Raw genomic sequence first — 19,194 nt, 5'->3', positions numbered from 1 at the left:
CAAGTCCTTGAAACTGACATTTGAATGATTTTGTTGTGAATGACAGAACGTTTTATTTTTATCTATTTCGTATTGTAATCAGTAATCGGCTCCTTGCATCTTCAAAATCCTTAATTTAAAATGAATTCAATCTATTTTCCACGTATTGTCAAGTCCTGCAATTTCGTAGCAAGGAGATATATAGGAATTACACAGTCTAGGCTCAAATCCTTCAAGGTACAAGATGACCAAGACTTTTTAGAAAAGGTGGAGAAGAGTAAGGATCCAATAATTGTGGATTTCTTCGCAAAGTAAGTGTTAGCAATGGTGTTAGTTAATGTAATAATAGTATGTTATGTTAATTGTAGCTGGTGTGGTCCATGCAAGGCATTGGAACCAAGATTGCAAAATGTTATTGCACAAAGAAAAGGTCAAATATCTCTTGCAAAAGTGGATATTGATGATTTAGGGGAGTTAGCTGCAAGATACGAGGTAAAAGTATAACTAGACTGATCATATTACTTATCATTGATATTTCCTTAATTGTGCTTCAAATATCATGTGATAACCATGTTTCACAATCATTATCAATTGTAAAGTATTGACCAAGACCTTGTGTTTAAAATTGTCAACAAATGTGTCTGCAAGTTCATTTAATCTACACCCAATGGAAAACCATTTCCTGATTATTCCCATTTATAGTAAACACACAGTAAATTTTACATAAATAGGTATTTATGTTACACTTCTTTGTGATTTTAGGTGAGCACAATACCTGCATTAGTAGTATTCCAAGATGGTAAAGTGAAGGAGAGACTAGTAGGGTTACAAGATGAAGACAAACTGAACACATGGATAGATAATGTGTTAAAAAAGTAAATCAAGACATAATGCTATTATAATTGTATATTGAGTGATATTTGTTGGATGTAAGATGATTTTAAATAAAAATAAAGAATATGTGCATAGCATCTATCATTTTTTTAATGCTTCCTACTAAGAGCAAAACCAATAAAACCTTTGCACTTGTCTTGCACAAGTAAGTATCTCTGATTTATACAAAAACTAGTAATTTTGAAAAGTGCCTTCGTTAATATATAGATTTATTAAAAAAATAAGCTAAAAAACAGATCTTTTGATATATTTGATCGATAAAAAATAAATGCAAACATTGTTTTGTATACATTTAATTAATCACTAACATTTTAATCCTAAAATACAGTTATCACAGCATTCCATTAATTTCTAAATTAAAGTAATCTAATGTTTTTCTTTTTTTGAATGTTTATGCTTTTTCTTTTTCTTGCTCTTTTTCTTATGCCGGCTCTTCTTGTCACTTTCATCCTTCTCTATCCATTCATCTTCATCACTTTCCACATCAACAACAGCTGATTTAAAACTTGTCTTCGTAGAGTCACCATCTTTGGGTTTTGGTAATTGAGGGCCATAGGATAAGCTGTCACTATTGTTAATTCTAGCTGTTGTTGGAATTTCAATTATATTTGAACCATATGTTGTGACTTCTGTGGCAGTTTCAGCAGATAATGAATGACCAAAAAGTTGTGTTTCTCTTTTGTTTGTACTTCTATCTTTTCGTGGTACGAATAAAATAGTTTTTGCTACTGAACTGTTTTCGGTTTTGTCTTGATTCTCTTCTTTTATTTGATTTATTGGCTGGAAGTTTATATTGGACAATATTCCCTGTTTTAATGGTTTTATTTTTGGAACCAGATCAGACAAAATAGTTTCTTTATATGCTTCTGTCTTTTTTTCATCCTCTTTTTCCTCCTCTTCCTCTTCAGATTCACTGCTACTTAAAAACACAGCTTTGAACAGATCTACCTTGTCCTCAATGCCAATTTTCTCTGTCATATCTTGTTCAATTTTCACTTCTTGGTTTTCTTCTACAACTAATTCTTTTTCTTCAACTGGTGATAGAATTTCAGTTTTTACAGCATTTTCCTGGTCCTCGGCTTTAGAATTATCATTCTGATTTGCAAGTTCATCAACATTTGTTGAACATCCTGGTAAAAAGAGAAGTTCTTGATCTTCTGTGTGTTTCTGATTCTCAAAAATTAAATTCTTGGTTCTTTTTCTCTGTTTCTGTTCAGGAAGACTAAAACAAAAATCAAAATGTATTTTCTCTAAAATAAAAATCATAAAATGATCCAGTCGTCAGAGATTTGGCCTCTAAAAATCATACGAACAAGCTGAATTTTGCTGAGAATGTCAATTTTGAGATGCAAAAAAGATCCTAAACCCCCCTGTAGGAGGGGGAAACAGAAAACATTGATTTACCAAGAATCTATACATCTTAGAAAAAAGTGTTTCAAACAAAAAATGTCAATTAGCACTGTTTGTGTAGATGAACTGTTTTTGCTTGAAGTGATCAGTGATTTTAAATGTGTTAGGCATGCAAAATCAATTGTTTCAGGCACAGGGAGTGGCAAACTTTCTTACATCTTTTTTCGGGTCCCAACATTGACATTCTCAACAAAATTAAGTTTGTTCGTAAAATGTTTAGAGGTTCAGTGACATATTTTTTGTCTAACAAGACTGGAGTAGATAATATATACTTAAACCTTTCAGCTCTGGTTAAAATTAAAAAACCTCAGATCCATTGCTGGCATAAATAATTTTGTATGAATTTATAATATACATAAAGTGGGCTTAAGCATTGAGAGCACTAATCTTTAGTCATATTTAGATGCGTATACACGTCACTGGAGCTGAAAGGGTTAATTTCTCAGGATATTATTTGTAATTTATCTATTTAATACCACAAATTATGCCCAAAAAAACATGATTCTTAATTTTTATCTATAATTAAAAACTTACTCTATCAAGGGTTCTGCTACATTAAACCTCTTGTATAAAACAGCATGTGGTCGCCAATCAGAGGTAATTCTAGTTAAAGGTCCAAACATATTCATTTTAGCTGCTGATCTCATATCACTAGTACCATGCTCAGTCTCTGTTTTTACTACTGGTTCTAAACTATTTGTACTCTCAGTCTGTGAGGCTGACACAAATCTATCAGTCATAAGAGAAGATACATCAAAAGTTCTAGGAGTAAGTCTCTCTTGTTGTGGTTTTTGTTCTAAAATAGGCTGAGACAGTGTTGGTACAACAGGGTCTTCACCCAAATACCTAGCTCTTACTGCAGGATTTATACTTCCTCTATCTATGTCTTGGTCTTCTTCTACCTTTACTTCTACTGGCTCAAATCTAGATTTCTTAATTTTATGTTTTCCTGTAAAACTATGAGGAATTGTTGGTGGAGGATAAGCTTTTTTACTAACTAATGGTATCTTAGATGGTTTAAACATACCAAACTGCAGCAAGCTGTCTTTGCTAACTTTTGGTTTCTGCTTTTCTGATACAAGCTCAAAATCATAGTTACTCATATCTTCCTTTGAGTAAATATCATCATCATCTTCTTCAAAAGCACCTACCCCAAAACCTTGGCCTGATATTGATATTTTTTTGTTATTTTTATCAGTGACAACAAGATTTGAATGTGAAAAAAGATTCACATGGCTTCTATCCAATCCTTGGTAACCTATACCAAAAGTATTTGATTTTGGTTTAGCTAGATTTTCAAGGTAGATTTCTGGAATCTTGTACTGGTTGTTTTCTATCTTTTTTGGAATTTTGAATGTACCAGGAATTTGGCAACCATAAACCTTTGTATCAGAGTAGAGTTCTACCTGCTCTTTAATTTTATCCTTGATTCCTATTTTTCTTAAAAGCAAGTATCCAATAGTCTCATTTCCACTGGTTAACAATGTGTCAAGTACTGGAGTACCAGGGATTGGACCTTCTGAAAATACCTAAAAATAAACAACATGACTGTATAAAATCATGAACAAAAATGCTTTATATAAAAACTTACCTTTTTCTTTCGTTTCTTTGAGGTAGAATAATCAGTAGTGGCTCTTATCGTTTGTGGAGCAATGCCATGTTCCTCTAAATCTTCCTGGTCCATAAAATCCTCTGGTTTCTGAACAACATTTCGGCCTTTATCCTGTCTGGTACTTTTAAACTCACTAGGTGTCCACCCTTCTAAAGATCCAACAGTATTAAAAAAACCAGCTGAGAATCCTCCAGTAAAGGCTCCATGGAATCTACGTCTACCTTGAGCATCAGTTGCGATCTGATCTTCAACACTGATTGGTTTCTTTTTTGGAAATGAATCTGAAAGGGCAAATTAATATACATGTATAGGGGAATTAAAGTAAACTAAATAGGATAAAACTTACCTTCATCATATTGCTCTAATGGTGTACCAAAAAAGCAAAAATGTTCCTCTTCTTCATCAGACATTTTATTTAATTCTTAAAGACACTTTGAAAATATACAATAAACCTTAGTTAAATATCGTAAAATCTTTGTTTTTTTAGGTTAATATTTTTACCCTACTTGACATGATATATGTCTTTTATTAAAAATAAGATCAACGCCCGAATTTAGACTACCAACTATACGTAAGGTGTATCCATGATAAAAAGATTAATTAAAAATTTATTAAACGCTTGTATAGTCGGTTCGCTATTCCCAGTCCTAACTGTCTAGTAAATTTAGTAATTATTTTACTTTTTGACAGACTAGAAGTGGCTGGAAATTACTATACAACCAAGCACACGTACTTACAGCCAATATTAATAGTAAACAAACTAAATTTTTGATTTAAATTAGAACTTTACGAACTACCGACAATCAATATTTATTTATTTGCACCATATAATAAACAGTTATGTTAAATTATAACAACTAAAATATATCTTTTAAATTTATATACTACCCAAAATTTTATGGGTTTAGTATACACTTCCACTATTTAGAATAATTCTTCTTTTTCAATGAAAGAAGTCTGTAATAAAAGTTTATTTAAATACTGTGAGCTAGGAACTTTTGTGTTGTAGGTTTCCAGCCATGAATCTGTCAAAACATGCCCGAGTTGAGCGAATGGACCTTATTAAATCCCAAAATCCTGTATTTATAGGACATTAGGTACGAAAAAATATAACTGTAGTTTTGATTGTTCGACTTTGTTGCCAAACTTTCTGTCTGTGTTTTTATTACACTAGACACAATCACTTTAAAAAAATAGTGGTGCATAGCCAACTAAGGCAAATTATCTTTAACGTTTATTTATTATATTCACAACTTGCTAAGTTATTCACAACAGCTTGCTTTTCTAATAGAATTTTTTTCAAATCTAATTATTTTCTTGGAATAAATACAAAAAAAATAGTTACGAATAGGTGATATACATTTGACTTATTTTAATTTTTATGAAATTTGGCAACGATGTTGATTAAAATTTTTGGAAATTTCATTTTAAAATAAAGTTTTCTACAGCTATTGATTAATGTAAAATAATTTAAAAATTAAAATATCTGAAATATATAGGAAGTACGCGGACACGTTTAAAATCAGAACTTCAGACAGTAATTAAAATTTCACTCATGTCACTCATGATCCAGACTACACTAAAACTGGCACAGCACATTTGCTGTGATTGGTCGGTGGATGTATCTTAATTTAAAATTTGGCGGGCTTCATGTTTATTAGTATGAAAATTGGGTATTGGTAGTAAGCCGATAATATTTGTATTTTAGGATTAAGCATTAAGCTATTACAGTTTAATTTGTAATTACTATTAATACACTGAAAATGGAAAGGTACATTAATTTGCTGTTATTTTATCGGTGGGTGTATCTTAATTTAAAATTCGGCGGGTTTCATGTTTATTAAAATGAAAATTGGGTATGGGTAATAGGTTAGGTATTTTAAGATTAAGCCACAGTATAGACAGTTATCTATACTGTGATTAAGCTGACTATTTTTAATATCCTAGCGATGCCTGTTTTTATTAAATATTTAGGTATTATTGTTTTAATTTTTTTGATGCCAATCTTAGACAAGGAAAACGCCAATAAACAATGACGTATAATAAATTATATACTATCATTAATTATAATGAATTATATACATCTATATTCTTTGATACTATATACATATGTTTATTATACGTCATTGACAATAAACAATTACATAACCTCACAAATCATATGTCGATAACGACCAATCACAGCAAATATGCTGTGCCACTTTTAGTGTAGTCTCTCATGATCCTCCACCTCTCATGACATTTATGACTTTATGACGTCAATGTCGTTTGGAGTAGGTTATGTAGATTTGCGATAATCTATCTTTTTATCTGCAAGAAAAAGTCGGGCTAGGGACGAAGAGCTATAAAACTGAATCCTAAGTAAAAACACGTACAATTTTCACATTTATCAAACAGAATGCTTCCAAGTTGTGTTAGAACTGTATGCACAAAAACAGTTTTGCCCAAAGTAAGTGGATATTGATTTAATTTTAAACGACGTTTTTAAGAGTAACAGAGGGATTCCACAAGGTTAAATTGAAGTCATTTGGTACTGGATATAATTGGGCAGAAACTTTGAAATATGGCTAAGCGCTTGACAAATTTAGTAAATGTAAACATCTTTCCTATATCTGTAGAGCAAAATGTTTAAACATATTATTTAATTCAACTTTTTCTTTTCCAGAAAACGTTGGGCGCTTTTTCAAAGAATAACTTCGCCACCGAAGCCTCTTTTGAAACAAAAGTAAGTATTTTATGTAGTTATAAACATCTATAAGGGTTTGATGGTGATTATGTAACATTTATAATTGTTACTCACTTTTACCTTCTGTCTTTCAATACAGGTTGCGATAGGGTTATTTTTTTTTAGTTGACAATTTCTTTAATTGTTTCTTTAAGATCTTTCACTATCATAGCAGCTTATAATTTCTAAATCACTCTATAGACCATTCATAAATGACTTTCTTTCGTATTGGGTTTTCCTGTAAGTTTTTCTAGATTATTGTGAGTGTTTCCATATTTTTAGTAACATTTATTTAATTGAAAAAAATTGAAAATTTATTTAATTGTTAACATATATTTTTAGCCTTACAGGTTACACAAATTAGATGAATCTCCTTCTACATCAGTAAGTCTAAATAAAGAAGATGCCATCAAGTATTACACACAAATGCACACCATCAGAAGGATGGAGACCTCAGCTGGTAACCTCTACAAAGACAAAATCATTAGAGGATTTTGTCATCTTTACTCTGGACAGGTGAGTGTTATAATCAGTTTGTGACATTACTTTTTTTATAAATGGCTAAAACTATTCTATATGTTATAAATTAGGGACTATCTTTGACTATAGACCTTGGAATAATTATGTTCAGATGTTGAAATAAAGAAAAACAGTTAAAAAGAATTAAACTCATGAGAAAAAGAAAAAAGATCAGAATTTAAACAAATCAAGCCACTTTTAAAGTGCACAAATCTCAATTTGGAAATATTCAATGTCTATATCTTTTCAATACTATTATATGGAGATGGAGCTGAGACAAGAATATTAAAAGAGTGTAACTTAAAAAGAATTGAAGCATTTGAACTCTGGTTATACAGAAGAATATTAAAAATATCATGGGCTAATAGAATTACGAATAATAATATGCTGGAGAGGGTTGGAAAATAAACAGAACTAATCATTGCTATACAAACATGAAAACTGTTAAACTTGGGCCATGTGATGAAGGGGCCAAAATATGAAATAATACAGAGAAAGATCCGTAGGCAGAAGACAGAATTCTTGATTGAAGAACTTGTGTGATTGGTATCAATGCAGATTCATTGATTTGTTTAGAACTCTTTAAGAAGAAGATAAGGAAAACGAAGCTCTTTTATTGTGTTCAATGCTTATTATATTTTGATCTTTAAAGATATTTTCTCCAATTGTATATATTAAACTTTACAGAATAATAATTTAAATAAACCATTTCAGGAAGCTGTTGCTGTAGGTATCAAGGCTGCTCTTCGTCCATATGATGGTGTAATCACTGCCTATAGAGCTCATGGTTGGACCTACCTTATGGGAGTTCCACCAATAGGAGTTCTGTCTGAACTCTGTGGAAGACAAAAGGGCTGCGCCAAGGGTAAAGGTGGCTCTATGCACATGTATACTGAAAACTTTTATGGAGGAAACGGTATCGTTGGGGCTCAGGTAATAAATTACTTCTAATATCTCTTTCAGAATATTGTTATTGTTTTGTTTAATTCTTACTATATCGATGCTGTTTTGGTTCCTTGTAGGTTCCTTTAGGAGTAGGAATTGCTCTTGCTGCCAAATATAAAGGTACAGATGGAGTGTGCATAGCACTGTATGGTGATGGTGCTGCCAACCAAGGCCAAGTATTTGAGGTGTACAACATGGCCAAACTTTGGGACATTCCTTGCATTTTTGTATGTGAAAACAATGGTTATGGTATGGGTACCAGTTCCGAAAGAGCTTCAGCAAGTACCTCCTACTATTCAAGGTAAAGATCTCAATCCTTTTTTGCAAAACATATTGAGTCCAGTCTTTCACTGTTTTTGCACATGATTTTAAACAACAGCTTCTATTGACATGAAATTTGAAATAAGCATAGGAAACATGTCAAAGAAAAAAAAATATATACTGCTGATGTGTGCTTTTATCCCATTGGTTAGTGCCACCCCTTCTCGGGGGTGAAAATATTTAACATTTAAATAAAAGTGTTATATACACTTTTCTTGGTAAGTTAACATTTTCCAAGTTATTCCATGGTTGAAATTATTTATTTTCTTACTAAAAAATACATGTGCTTGTTAGGTTTTTCAAAAAGAAACCTTTTAAAATAACAAATAAAATGGTTTTTTTATTTTTATCAGGGCTGTACAACCTGATGAAGGTGAGGGTTTATTTGAATTAACTTTTACCAACAAATAACATAAAAAGAAGAGGTAAGCTAAGCTATAAGTGACTCAGATGAAAAACACCTGAGTTATAAAAAAACAAAATGATTATCTCATCACTTGCTCCATCAGTTGATGCTCTCAAAGAAAATTTTAAGAGTTTAGGTGCAAGTTCAAATTTGGCTTGGGAACAAAGATATTTTCCCTACTGATTGGAAATGGATAAATTACGAAGGTTCTTTGCAAACAGTAAAAATGCTAAATAAGCTGACACTAGAAGAACTGCTTGTAACGATATTTTGCAATTGTACACAAAGATGTGGTACAACATGCAGCTGTTGAAAAGTTGGACTTTTCTGTAATGCAGCCTGTGGAACTTGCTGTGATGATAATTGTCAAAACTGTCCTCCAATTACAGATCAAGAAGAGAACAAGAAAATGATAGTTCTTCTGACGAACATAAAATATTGTATTAAACATTTAATACATCGAAATACATAACTCTTCTATTTTTTACCTTTATAGACCCTTTATAGTTGTTAATTATAATATGCAAAATATAAATTTTTTAAATTTTATGTAGTAATTTAATTTTTTTTTACAATATTTTGTAAGAAAGGGTAAAGGTAAAATATTTGAGAAATAATATTAAAAATAATGAGGAGATTTTGAATGATTGCACTCACAACATTGTTCAATTTGAAATTTTAGTAAACAATTTTTATACATATAAAGGGTGATTTTTAAGGATTGAATAATTGCATTATATCATAAATTCAATTTTAAATAGCAAAATAAATTTAATCTTAAATAAGTAGACCATGGACCAAGTTTGAAGCATTTAATTTTTTTTTATAAATTTCAGTGTCAAAGGTTGAAAATATTAAATAGTTAAGTAATAAAACTATGAATAATAAATTGATTTCAGTTCACTATAAAATGCAATATTAGATAGTTGTCTTCATACATTTTGTCCTAAAGGGTAGATTTTGAGGGTTGAAAAATAATTGTGTATTATAAAATACATTTCCATATGATAAACAAATCTTTATTTAATATACTTGAACGTTATTACTATGTAAATAACACATAAATCTGCAGTTTTTAATTTTTGGCAAAAAAGGGTAGTCTTCATATGTTAAAAACAAAAAGCACATATTGTAATCATATAATTTTTGAAGAGATAGGTAAGTTACGTTTACTTACAAAATTTCATTAAAATTGGCGAGTTTCTTTCAAATTCTGAAGTTTACTATATTTAACTGTGAAGAACCCGAAGAATGGACTAGTTATATATAGATACTGGAACATGTTGGATACTATTTTGTGTGTGAAGTATTATTGTAGTGAATTAGTTTATAGAAATATCAACTATAGAATTAGAATATATAAGCTTTACAAGAATTTAAGAATAAAAGTTTATTTGAGACAAGAAAAGAGTATTAAAAACCAGTTTGGATTTATAAAATAATACATATATGTTCACAGTTAATCCTCTATTTTTAATTATTTTATTTGTTTTATTAACTTGGGTTGTTTTCTGTATCTTGTAAATGAAATATTTTTGTTTTAAAGGGGAGACTATGTTCCTGGAATTTGGGTAGATGGTATGGATGTATTGGCTGTAAGGGAATGCTTCAGGTATGCAGTAAATTACGCAGGCAGTGGAAAGGGACCATTGGTCATTGAAGCAGCTACATACAGGTAAGCAAATACAAGTTTTAATGTTATATGATCAAAATTAGCCACTCTGTATTGCATAAAATGTTAATATTTTTGTTTTTTTTTTAATTTTTATTTATAATTATAATCTGTTGTATAAACAAATTCTGACTCCCATTTTTGTAGGTATTCAGGACATTCCATGTCCGATCCAGGTACAAGTTACAGAACCAGGGATGAAATTCAAGAAGTAAGACAAACTAGGGATCCTATTACCTCTTTCAAAGAGAAAATCATCTCATCAAACTTGGTCACACCTGATGAAATTAAGGTAAGTGTGCGAATAGGTTAAATATGGTTAAAAGTAATAATGAAACTGTGTAAATCAGTCCCATAATAATTATTTACAATGGTTGTTACTACATATTTATAGCATTATGGGTATTTTGAATTATTCTCTTTTCTCATTATTCTCATATTTTCTTTTTTGTTATTTAGGTAAAAATTTAATTTATATTTTTGTTGTTGCTATTTCGTATTTTGAGACTGTTGTAAAAGTAAAAAGTACTGTAATGAAAATGACAGAATAAAAAAAAACAATTCATGTAAAGTTAAATTTACCGGTTTAGAACAATTTTGTGGATATAAGAGTGACAAGTGCTTTTCAATTGGTGTAAAAATGGGACCATGGTAATTTGAAATATAAAGATGAGATAAAAAAAATAAGTGTGCATAAATTTCCAAATTTTGCAATTGAAGATAATTAACATATCAGTGTCTAGACATAATGTTATCAAATTAATCAATATTCATAACAAGAAGTACTTGTTACTTGGGAATACTGTTGTACTCTCTTCAATTTAATTAGTAGATAAGATCATTGGAATTTAAAATCTGCATTTGCTCTAAAAGTAGCCCATTTATTAACATAAAACCTTGTAACACTAATTAAATTTGTTAAGATAATTGTTTTACAAAAGACCAAATGTCCTTGATGTTGTGATAAGATACAAGAATATTTTTTATAAAATAATATGATGTAATTTTAAGTATCTAGAAACAATGTGTCATAAATTGAATAAAAGAACTTCTAGAAAATAAAAGTGAAGCCAGTCAGATAGCCAAGCCACATTCACTGTCGAAATGCTTCTCTTTGCCTTTAACCCTATGTGTCATCGGCTTCCCTAAATACATTTCCCCATCGTTTCTGTCTTGGGTCATATCAATATCAACCCCTTGTCAACATGTCCTGCTTAAGCGTCTCCTCACAGGGCTCCTTTAGTCTGCCTGTCCTACTCCTCCCAGGAACCTGCAGATCAGCAATTCTTGCTCATATCACATAGATAAACTGAGCAACATTTATTGTTATTTACTGACAAAATATAAAAATAAAATAAAGATTTACTATACACACCATAATACACCTGCACGCACAATGTTGCATACCATCAAGACAGCTTTAAAATACTACTTCCATTAATAAAACATGAAGAACACCTAATTACATTTTAATCATACTATTTTTGTTTTTTCTTTCTGTTCTTTATGGATCAGTTAAAACACACCATTAAAAGGTGTCACAATCATTAACTAAATTTTAAAATGTATTTTGTTTATTATTTTATATGTGTGTTATTAATGTTGAGTGTTTGGTGAGAACAAAAAAGACTAACGTGGTATAGACATGTAAGAAGAACTAGTGACAGCAGATGGATAAAGAGAATAACCGACGGGAGGAACGAAGTAGCCGACGCCATGAGTAAGAGAGGCCTAAACGATGGAGAATGGAACAACAGAGAGAGATGGAAACGGTTGACCGAGGGAAGGCAGTGAATACTGTAGAATCCCTGAATATATATATATATATATATATATATATATATATATATATATATATATATATATATATATATATATATATATATATATATATATATATATATATATATGTATGTATAGGAGGGGGTTCGGTGATGGTATGGGCAGGGATATTCCGAGAGGTGCACACTGAATTGGTATTTATTGAGGGTTCTTTGACTGCACACCGGTGTATTGAGGAAATTTTAGCGAATCACGTAGTACCCTTTTCTTAATATATCGGCGATGATATTCTATTCATGCAAGATAATGCACGACCCCACTCTGCAATGTGTCACGCAATATTTAGGGGAAGTTGGTATTAATAAAATGAACTGGCCGGCATGTTCACCAGATCTAAACCCAATAGAGCACGTTTGGGACATGCTTGGTAGAAATATTAGAGGTCGCGACGTCGCACCAGCCTCAATAAACGAACTTCGTTTGGCTCTAGAAGAGGAATGGCAAAACATCTAGCAAGATGATATTCACAACGTCATAGACAGTATGAGCCGACGTGTATAAGCAGTTTTAGAGACTAGGGGAGATAATACAAAGTATTAAGTTATTTTTTAGTAGTTTTTCTTTGTTATTTGCATACTTAGGTTAAGTTACATTTTAGTTGTTTTTTTTTATGTTTTGGTATTGTTATCATTGTTCATTTAAACCAAGAACATATCGTTACTTTTAATCATTATTTAAATTCAGTGCTTTTGGGATGTCGATATGACATTCCTTCGATATCAGTCACCAAAGCCCCCATCATCGTATCACAAATTAATACAAAAGATAATGATAAAAGGAAAAGTCGTAAATTGTGGGTGGCAAAGTGATTTTGCTCCTAAAAGTGAACGAATCCATATTTTTACATGAAACAAAAAACATAATACTTAGAAAACATGGTTGCAACCGAAAAACAAGGTTTTACGAAAATTCGCTAACTGAATTATTCCACAGGATGTTTCAAAGTTCGGATAAAAAACACCTTTCGATTAACACCGTATAATAAATCAAATACAAAATTTTACTAAAACACTCACTATTCTAAATTAAAACTTATAAATTTTTGCATAGTGTGCTAAAAAAAATCATCAAAATAGGGCTAAAAATAAAAAAACTGAAATACTTTGAATTTAGCCAAAATTTTCTATGTTTTTTGTTTGCATCTGAATATATACATATATTTATATTTATTGCCACTAAATTTTCATCTTTAATGATCTTATCAAGTTGAATTTTATCAAAAACCTTCTTATGAATCGTAATAAAACTTTTGCCTGTAAGAATATTTACTAGACTAATTTTTTTCTTCCTATTTTCAGAAAATCGATGGTGAAATCCGAACCCAAGTCGACGAAGCCACCAAACAGGCCAAATCTGATGGAGAACTTGGTCTTGATGAACTCCCAGCCGACATCTACGCCGTCAACTTGGAAGGCAAGATCAGAAACATCGACCCTTTCAGTCACCTCACCCATAAACGATTAGGGCCTGCTGTTAATTTGAAGTAAAGCATTTTCGAAATCCGACAGTTAGGGGAAACGAACAAATTTTAAAGGAATGTAGCTCAGTGATTATCGTAGCTGGAAAAAAGGTTGCTTTTGTTAAAAAATTGGTAATGTTGAATTAAGTCGAGAACCTGCAAGTCACTGTGATAATACCATATTTGTGTTTTGTACAATTTCCGTGTTTAATTTTTGCTGTTGGTTACATTAACTAGAATCAGTATCATATTTGCAAAGATAAATTTACTGTTACCCAAAAATAGATACTGATGGGATATTTTTTTCACTTCTATACTTATAAAAATGGGTTATTTCATACACAATTAGAGGAAATCAGTGATTATGCCATAAAGCTATTCGCAGGAAGAGTATTTTTCTTCCAGTAGGTACATTCATATCATCTTCAATTATTTTCAACATTAAGAACACAAGATATCATATTTTAATAGCATATTTCGATCAACGGAAAAAAGACAAATGACAAATCAGAGTTTTAAAAACATAGCATATGCAGCTACTACAGCAAACTATCTGTCAAGTTTTTGGCACCAAAAAAGTATGCAACATTCAATGCAACCAAATATGTATTTTGCCTGTTTTAAGAAAATAAGGTCATTTTTGGCAAAAAACAATTTATGTATAAAATAACCCATTACAATGTTTTTATATATATTCCTGCTTTTACAAGAGAATTTATAATATGTATTTCTTATTTATTTAAATACGTTTTAATGTCAAAAATATCTGCAAGTACCAAAAAACGTATTGTTCGTTTTTTTGTAGATATAAAAATATTTACATAATGAAGTACTTTAATCATTTTTTAATTGTATTGCAAAAGTGATAAAATCTTTGTCTTTCGACCTTCGTTTTGATATAATATGTGTTTGTTCTTGGCGCTAAAATTTAGCATAGACTTTTTGAAGTACTGTGTAGATTTGTGATATGGTGAGAACTTGAAATTAATTCATCATTAATTTCGCAATCACTTTTTTTAATATAATCTAAAGACCTGCCTTCTACAAATTATGAAAGACATTTTGGTGCCATAGATCATTTACCAATTTTTTAGCCAAAGATGGCACTAAAAAAGGATTATTGTTGGTAATTTCCTCGTAAATCCGTTGCACGTTATCCAATTTTGATGTCATTTTCATTGATGATAGAAATACAATGAATAATTGCAAATTTACAGTATTTTAGCTGTGTCAATATTCCTCAAAACTTAGTTATATTAATTAAAATGTACATGTCGTCACTGTAAACAATCTCAACACGTAAAATAATGCTTGTTATCTTCATGGAATTTCTAAGAAGGTGGTTGTACTGTGACAATATAGAAAAGTCATGAATGACATGCAACGGACTTAAAATTAAAGAATCTAAATGTTATTTATTTTATTGGTTACTTATTGTATAGGTTCAAAAAGAAACATAAAAATTTTCTATTCAAATTTGAAGCATTCAATGGATGAATTATAAAATAATAGAATAAATAAAACACGAAACAGTTTGATCGAAAATTATATTGCTATAAATGTTTTTGAACCTCTCCAATACGCTATGTTCCATTTAAAATGTTGTATAAAAAATCTCGTATATATATATACAGTTTGTAACTGTTTTTAGGCCACGAAAATTTTGTAGGAAAGATCATTTTTCATTTTTTAAACATCTATTTTTCAACGGTCGTACAAAGAAGTACTTATTACAAAACTAATAAGTACTTTTTTAATTACAATATACTACATTCATCAATTTTCATTGATTATATATGTACATAAGTATACAAATAAATTATTATTTACAAATTTGAGGCTATTTGTGACCTGGGGGTAGGTTTGGGCTTTTTTGGTTTTTTTATATCCAGTTCTGGGTTTCTTATCCTACGGGGAATAGCGAGGTTTAGCGAGTAGTGTACGCTTTGTAGAACAATGGGATCCGCAGAATTATCTACAAGAGAAAAAATTACATTAAATTAATAAAAAAAAATAAACAGAGCCAAATAAATTTTTTTCTTTACATCAGAGGTTCCCAACCAGTGTGCCGTGCCCTGAAGTCCCTGTAGGTGTACCGCGAAATTTTACCGTGTTTTTTACTAGTATTTCCATTAATTCACTGTAATAATAACTTTTATCGATGTTTTACAACACCATTGTTTATTTTTATTTATTTATTTATTTCAACGGTAGTACCATTTACAATAAAATACAAGAAATTTTAAAAAGTAAAGATCATGTTCAATAAACATCAAAACAATGACAAAGAAACAAACAGTAAAAATGTGTTCATTAAAACAGTATATCAAATCACAAAAGTTAAAAAACATTACATATCAAGATTAATAATTAGACTCTTTAAGTTGCCTTTTGAAAACATTAATGTTTGGACAGAATTGATCCAATAGGAGGCCATTGCAAGAGCTGAGCATTCTCGACAAGGGAAAATGACGAGCATAATCAGTCCTATGAAAAAGAATATAAAAAAATGCAGTGTGTCGAGTTCTATGTATTGTGTTTAAGTACAAATTGGCTAATAACGGGGGACAATTAATAACGTTGTTTAGAATTTTAAACACAAATAACATCTCAGCTCTCAACCTGCGGTTCTTCAGTGTAGCAATGTTAAATTGAGATATTACAGAATAATCTATGAAATATTTTTTAGTATTTCTTACATTAATATGTGCTTTGAAAGCTAAAGATCTTAGAAACTTCCGCTGAACGCTCTCCAATCCATCAATGTAGACTTGATGAAATGGGAACCAAACAACAGAGCAGTTTTCAAGACCTTAGCGTACCAGAGAGCAATACAATAATTTGAATACAATACGTGAGAGATCATGACTGTTACGATAAGTAAAACCAAGATTATGAAATCCTGTTTCCTTAATTTTAAGAAAATGGCTTCTAAATGTCAACGCACAATCCAATAATACACTCAAATATCTAATCTCAGTAACTGAATCCAACAGTACGTCATTAAGAACATATCTATTAGCTATTAGATTATTTATATGACCAAATGAAATACAAGGAACATTTAGTTCGATTTAAGCTTAAACCATTTTGTTTTGACCATAAACATATATTATTTACATCATCTTGCAAGAAATCTCTATCCGATTTATCACGTATACAACGAAATAACTTAAGATCATCAGCAAATAGCAGAAAGTGTGAGTTTTTGATAGCCTTACCAATATCGATAATGAACAAGTTAAAAAACAAAGGATCACAATGAGACCCTTGTGGGACACCAGAACAACAATGGAATTCTTTTGAAATATAATTGTTAATACGAACTTGCTGTGTATGTCCCAACAGAAAACTTTGAATCCAATTAACAATGGGGTCACCAAAGCCAGATGTATGAAGTTTGTAGACCAAAAGATAATGATTAATCTGGTCAAAGGCCTTTGAGAAATCAGTGTAAATGCTGTCGACCTGAATTTTATTCTCAAATGCACCCAACAAGTATTGTTGGTAATTGACAAGGTTTGTTACTGTTGACTTCCCGTTATAAAATCCATGTTGTTCATCAATAATTATTATGTTTCTGCAAGCCCAGGTGAGATTTATCGATACCAATTTATCAAGAAGTTTCGGGATTGCTGATTGAATAGTTATACCTATATAATTGTTAACACGCTCACGATTGTCCGATTTATAGATAGGTGTAAGAAAACTATTTTTCCAATATTGTGGAAATACAGATGATGACAATGATAAGTTAAAAATTTGTTGTAAAGGTTTACAAAGGGAAAAAATACAGTTCTTAATAACTGCTGCAGGTATACCATCATAAATTTCACAATCTGGAAATCCACACTATAGTTTAATTCAAAATTAGGTAAATTATACTCACTATCATTATATGTACCGTTCGCGTCATAAAAAACTGGTACAACTCTTATTACCGAAAATCATGTTTTTCAAGTTGTGTAAGTTGATCTTGTCACATGTGTCATTCTAATTTCTAGGGCACTGTTGCCAGTTCAACGAAAATATTATATGAAATCAGCTAAAAGCAGGGCTGTGTGACAGACCGCCAGTTTTGAGTATTCTAAAAACTAAAACATCGAGCATTCTCGATCAGTCAGTCACATTAAATTTGTTTAAACATGCAATCCTAAAAAATTCTCATATTAATTTTGTAATTTTTCATTATCTCAATTAAGTACTCATACCTTGATTTGTGTTTTATTATAATTTATGAAAATATTTCAATTCAAATATAGTGATAAATAAAATCAATCTAGACAACTTTAAATTATTATAATAAAACATTACAGTGAGGTATTGGATCTGTCACTTTATAATCTACGTAGGATAAAGTATAATGTTAGTTTTTGTTAATGTTATCGTTTATATAATAAATAATAAATTAATTTTGGTAGTTGGCCTGTGACTAAACGTATTGATACAAAATACAGTTCGTGTTCGCTAGGTAATTGAAGTAAAAAATTAGATACAGTAGATGCGTTCCAATGTTCCCTGTGCCAATAATCTAGGTTTAAAGATCCTTCAAATATTTTGGATATTAGCTGAACCCTATCTCTGGTTATTAAATTTATTAAATACGGTTTTTTATTGTTAATGATAAAAATAATACCTATCTAATAATAACTTTTTTTTTTTTTTTTAATTAGATTTAGTGCAATTCCGTTATCTGTGATGGCAACAGCGAATTAATTCACGAACCACTGTATCCAGTCTGAACCCAGGTTTACATTGGGAAAAAAAAGTGTACCAGTTTTATATGACGGGAAGTGTACCTGAACAATATCTGACAAATAGATTGACTATTTCATCACCATTCTGAGCTATTACATCCCCATCTCTATTAGACATTACATTAGGATAAGTACTAGACCCACGTGTAGCACTAACATACCTCCAAAAAGAGCGGGGATTACTTGAATATTCTCTAAATAGTTCTTATAACATACTGCTTGTAATGATTTCTGTGAGCTGTTTTTTTTTTCTGAACGACAAGCTCAATTAATTATCGTGAAAACGAAACTGGAAAGTTTAATGATTTAAACCGTTTGATAGGAACAAACATATTGATGGTATCCTATAAAATATGGTAAAAATTTTCTATGCAGCAATTAATATCTAATTCATCTAATACCTTTTCCAAGGAATTGAGGCTAAATATTCATTTAAAACTCGATAATTACATTTTTTAAATCATGATAGAAGACATTATATTTAAGAAACAAATTTAAATTGGCTGGTAAAATAACAATGTAGTATAAGCTGAATGATGTTGCGAAGTATTCAATAGAATATCAGTTGAAATCGACACAACTGCATCCCTCTGAGTACAGAAAACTAGATCTAAAAATTTATTAAGGTTAGGCAAAGCATTTACTTGTGACAT

The 19,194-nt window shown here is 30.5% G+C and overlaps 4 protein-coding genes across 5 annotated transcripts in view; 2 read left to right on the top strand and 2 right to left on the bottom strand.

The window, feature by feature from the left end:
* The first annotated feature begins 26 nt into the window (after positions 1-26).
* On the top strand, positions 27-952 carry LOC140443032 (thioredoxin C-1-like). Its single transcript, XM_072534065.1, has 3 exons — positions 27-290; positions 348-471; positions 742-952. The coding sequence occupies exons 1-3, from the start codon at positions 121-123 to the stop codon at positions 856-858; spliced, it is 411 nt and encodes a 136-aa protein (XP_072390166.1). The 5' UTR covers positions 27-120; the 3' UTR covers positions 859-952.
* A 170-nt stretch (positions 953-1,122) lies between these two features.
* On the bottom strand, positions 1,123-4,468 carry LOC140443006 (G patch domain-containing protein 1). The gene is made up of 4 exons (XM_072534033.1): positions 4,242-4,468; positions 3,875-4,176; positions 2,818-3,812; positions 1,123-2,095 (listed from the first exon to the last, which is right to left on the bottom strand). Exons 1-4 carry the CDS (start codon positions 4,303-4,305, stop codon positions 1,240-1,242), a joined length of 2,217 nt encoding a protein of 738 aa, XP_072390134.1. The 5' UTR covers positions 4,306-4,468; the 3' UTR covers positions 1,123-1,239.
* Positions 4,469-6,160: 1,692 nt separating this feature from the next.
* On the top strand, positions 6,161-15,617 carry LOC140443016 (probable pyruvate dehydrogenase E1 component subunit alpha, mitochondrial). Of its 2 annotated transcripts, none has more exons than XM_072534044.1 (8): positions 6,161-6,344; positions 6,561-6,620; positions 6,963-7,136; positions 7,854-8,072; positions 8,162-8,385; positions 10,358-10,486; positions 10,631-10,775; positions 13,624-15,617. In XM_072534044.1, the coding sequence occupies exons 1-8, from the start codon at positions 6,294-6,296 to the stop codon at positions 13,810-13,812; spliced, it is 1,191 nt and encodes a 396-aa protein (XP_072390145.1). In that variant the 5' UTR covers positions 6,161-6,293; the 3' UTR covers positions 13,813-15,617. The 2 variants fall into 2 exon arrangements, with proteins under 2 accessions (XP_072390145.1, XP_072390153.1); XM_072534052.1 differs by lacking the exon at positions 6,161-6,344 and adding an exon at positions 6,351-6,488.
* LOC140442999 (uncharacterized) overlaps positions 14,464-19,194 on the bottom strand; it is a 20,244-nt gene continuing 15,513 nt past the window's right edge. The window contains exon 9 of the mRNA XM_072534021.1: positions 14,464-15,759. Coding sequence (XP_072390122.1) covers positions 15,611-15,759 — 149 coding nt within the window. The 3' untranslated portion in view covers positions 14,464-15,610. The remainder of the gene's footprint in view (positions 15,760-19,194) is intronic.

The sequence above is a fragment of the Diabrotica undecimpunctata genome, chromosome 1, assembly GCF_040954645.1.
Source record: "Diabrotica undecimpunctata isolate CICGRU chromosome 1, icDiaUnde3, whole genome shotgun sequence".
In the NCBI taxonomy this organism is placed as follows: Eukaryota; Metazoa; Arthropoda; class Insecta; order Coleoptera; family Chrysomelidae; genus Diabrotica; species Diabrotica undecimpunctata.
Note: the sequence above shows the minus strand (reverse complement) of the source record. Positions and strands in the feature narration are given on the sequence as shown.

Excerpts from the sequence above, each read along its gene's own strand:
- LOC140443032 (XM_072534065.1), top strand. The coding sequence starts at position 121 with ATGAATTCAATCTATTTTCCACGTATTGTCAAGTCCTGCAATTTCGTA. Across the intron at positions 291-347 it reads ATTGTGGATTTCTTCGCAAA|CTGGTGTGGTCCATGCAAGG; the intron begins GTAAGTGTTAGC and ends TGTTAATTGTAG. Across the intron at positions 472-741 it reads AGTTAGCTGCAAGATACGAG|GTGAGCACAATACCTGCATT; the intron begins GTAAAAGTATAA and ends TTGTGATTTTAG.
- LOC140443006 (XM_072534033.1), bottom strand. The coding sequence starts at position 4,305 with ATGTCTGATGAAGAAGAGGAACATTTTTGCTTTTTTGGTACACCATTA. Across the intron at positions 4,177-4,241 it reads ATTAGAGCAATATGATGAAG|ATTCATTTCCAAAAAAGAAA; the intron begins GTAAGTTTTATC and ends TTGCCCTTTCAG. Across the intron at positions 3,813-3,874 it reads CAAAGAAACGAAAGAAAAAG|GTATTTTCAGAAGGTCCAAT; the intron begins GTAAGTTTTTAT and ends GTTTATTTTTAG.
- LOC140443016 (XM_072534044.1), top strand. The coding sequence starts at position 6,294 with ATGCTTCCAAGTTGTGTTAGAACTGTATGCACAAAAACAGTTTTGCCC. Across the intron at positions 8,386-10,357 it reads AGTACCTCCTACTATTCAAG|GGGAGACTATGTTCCTGGAA; the intron begins GTAAAGATCTCA and ends TTTGTTTTAAAG. Across the intron at positions 10,487-10,630 it reads ATTGAAGCAGCTACATACAG|GTATTCAGGACATTCCATGT; the intron begins GTAAGCAAATAC and ends CCATTTTTGTAG.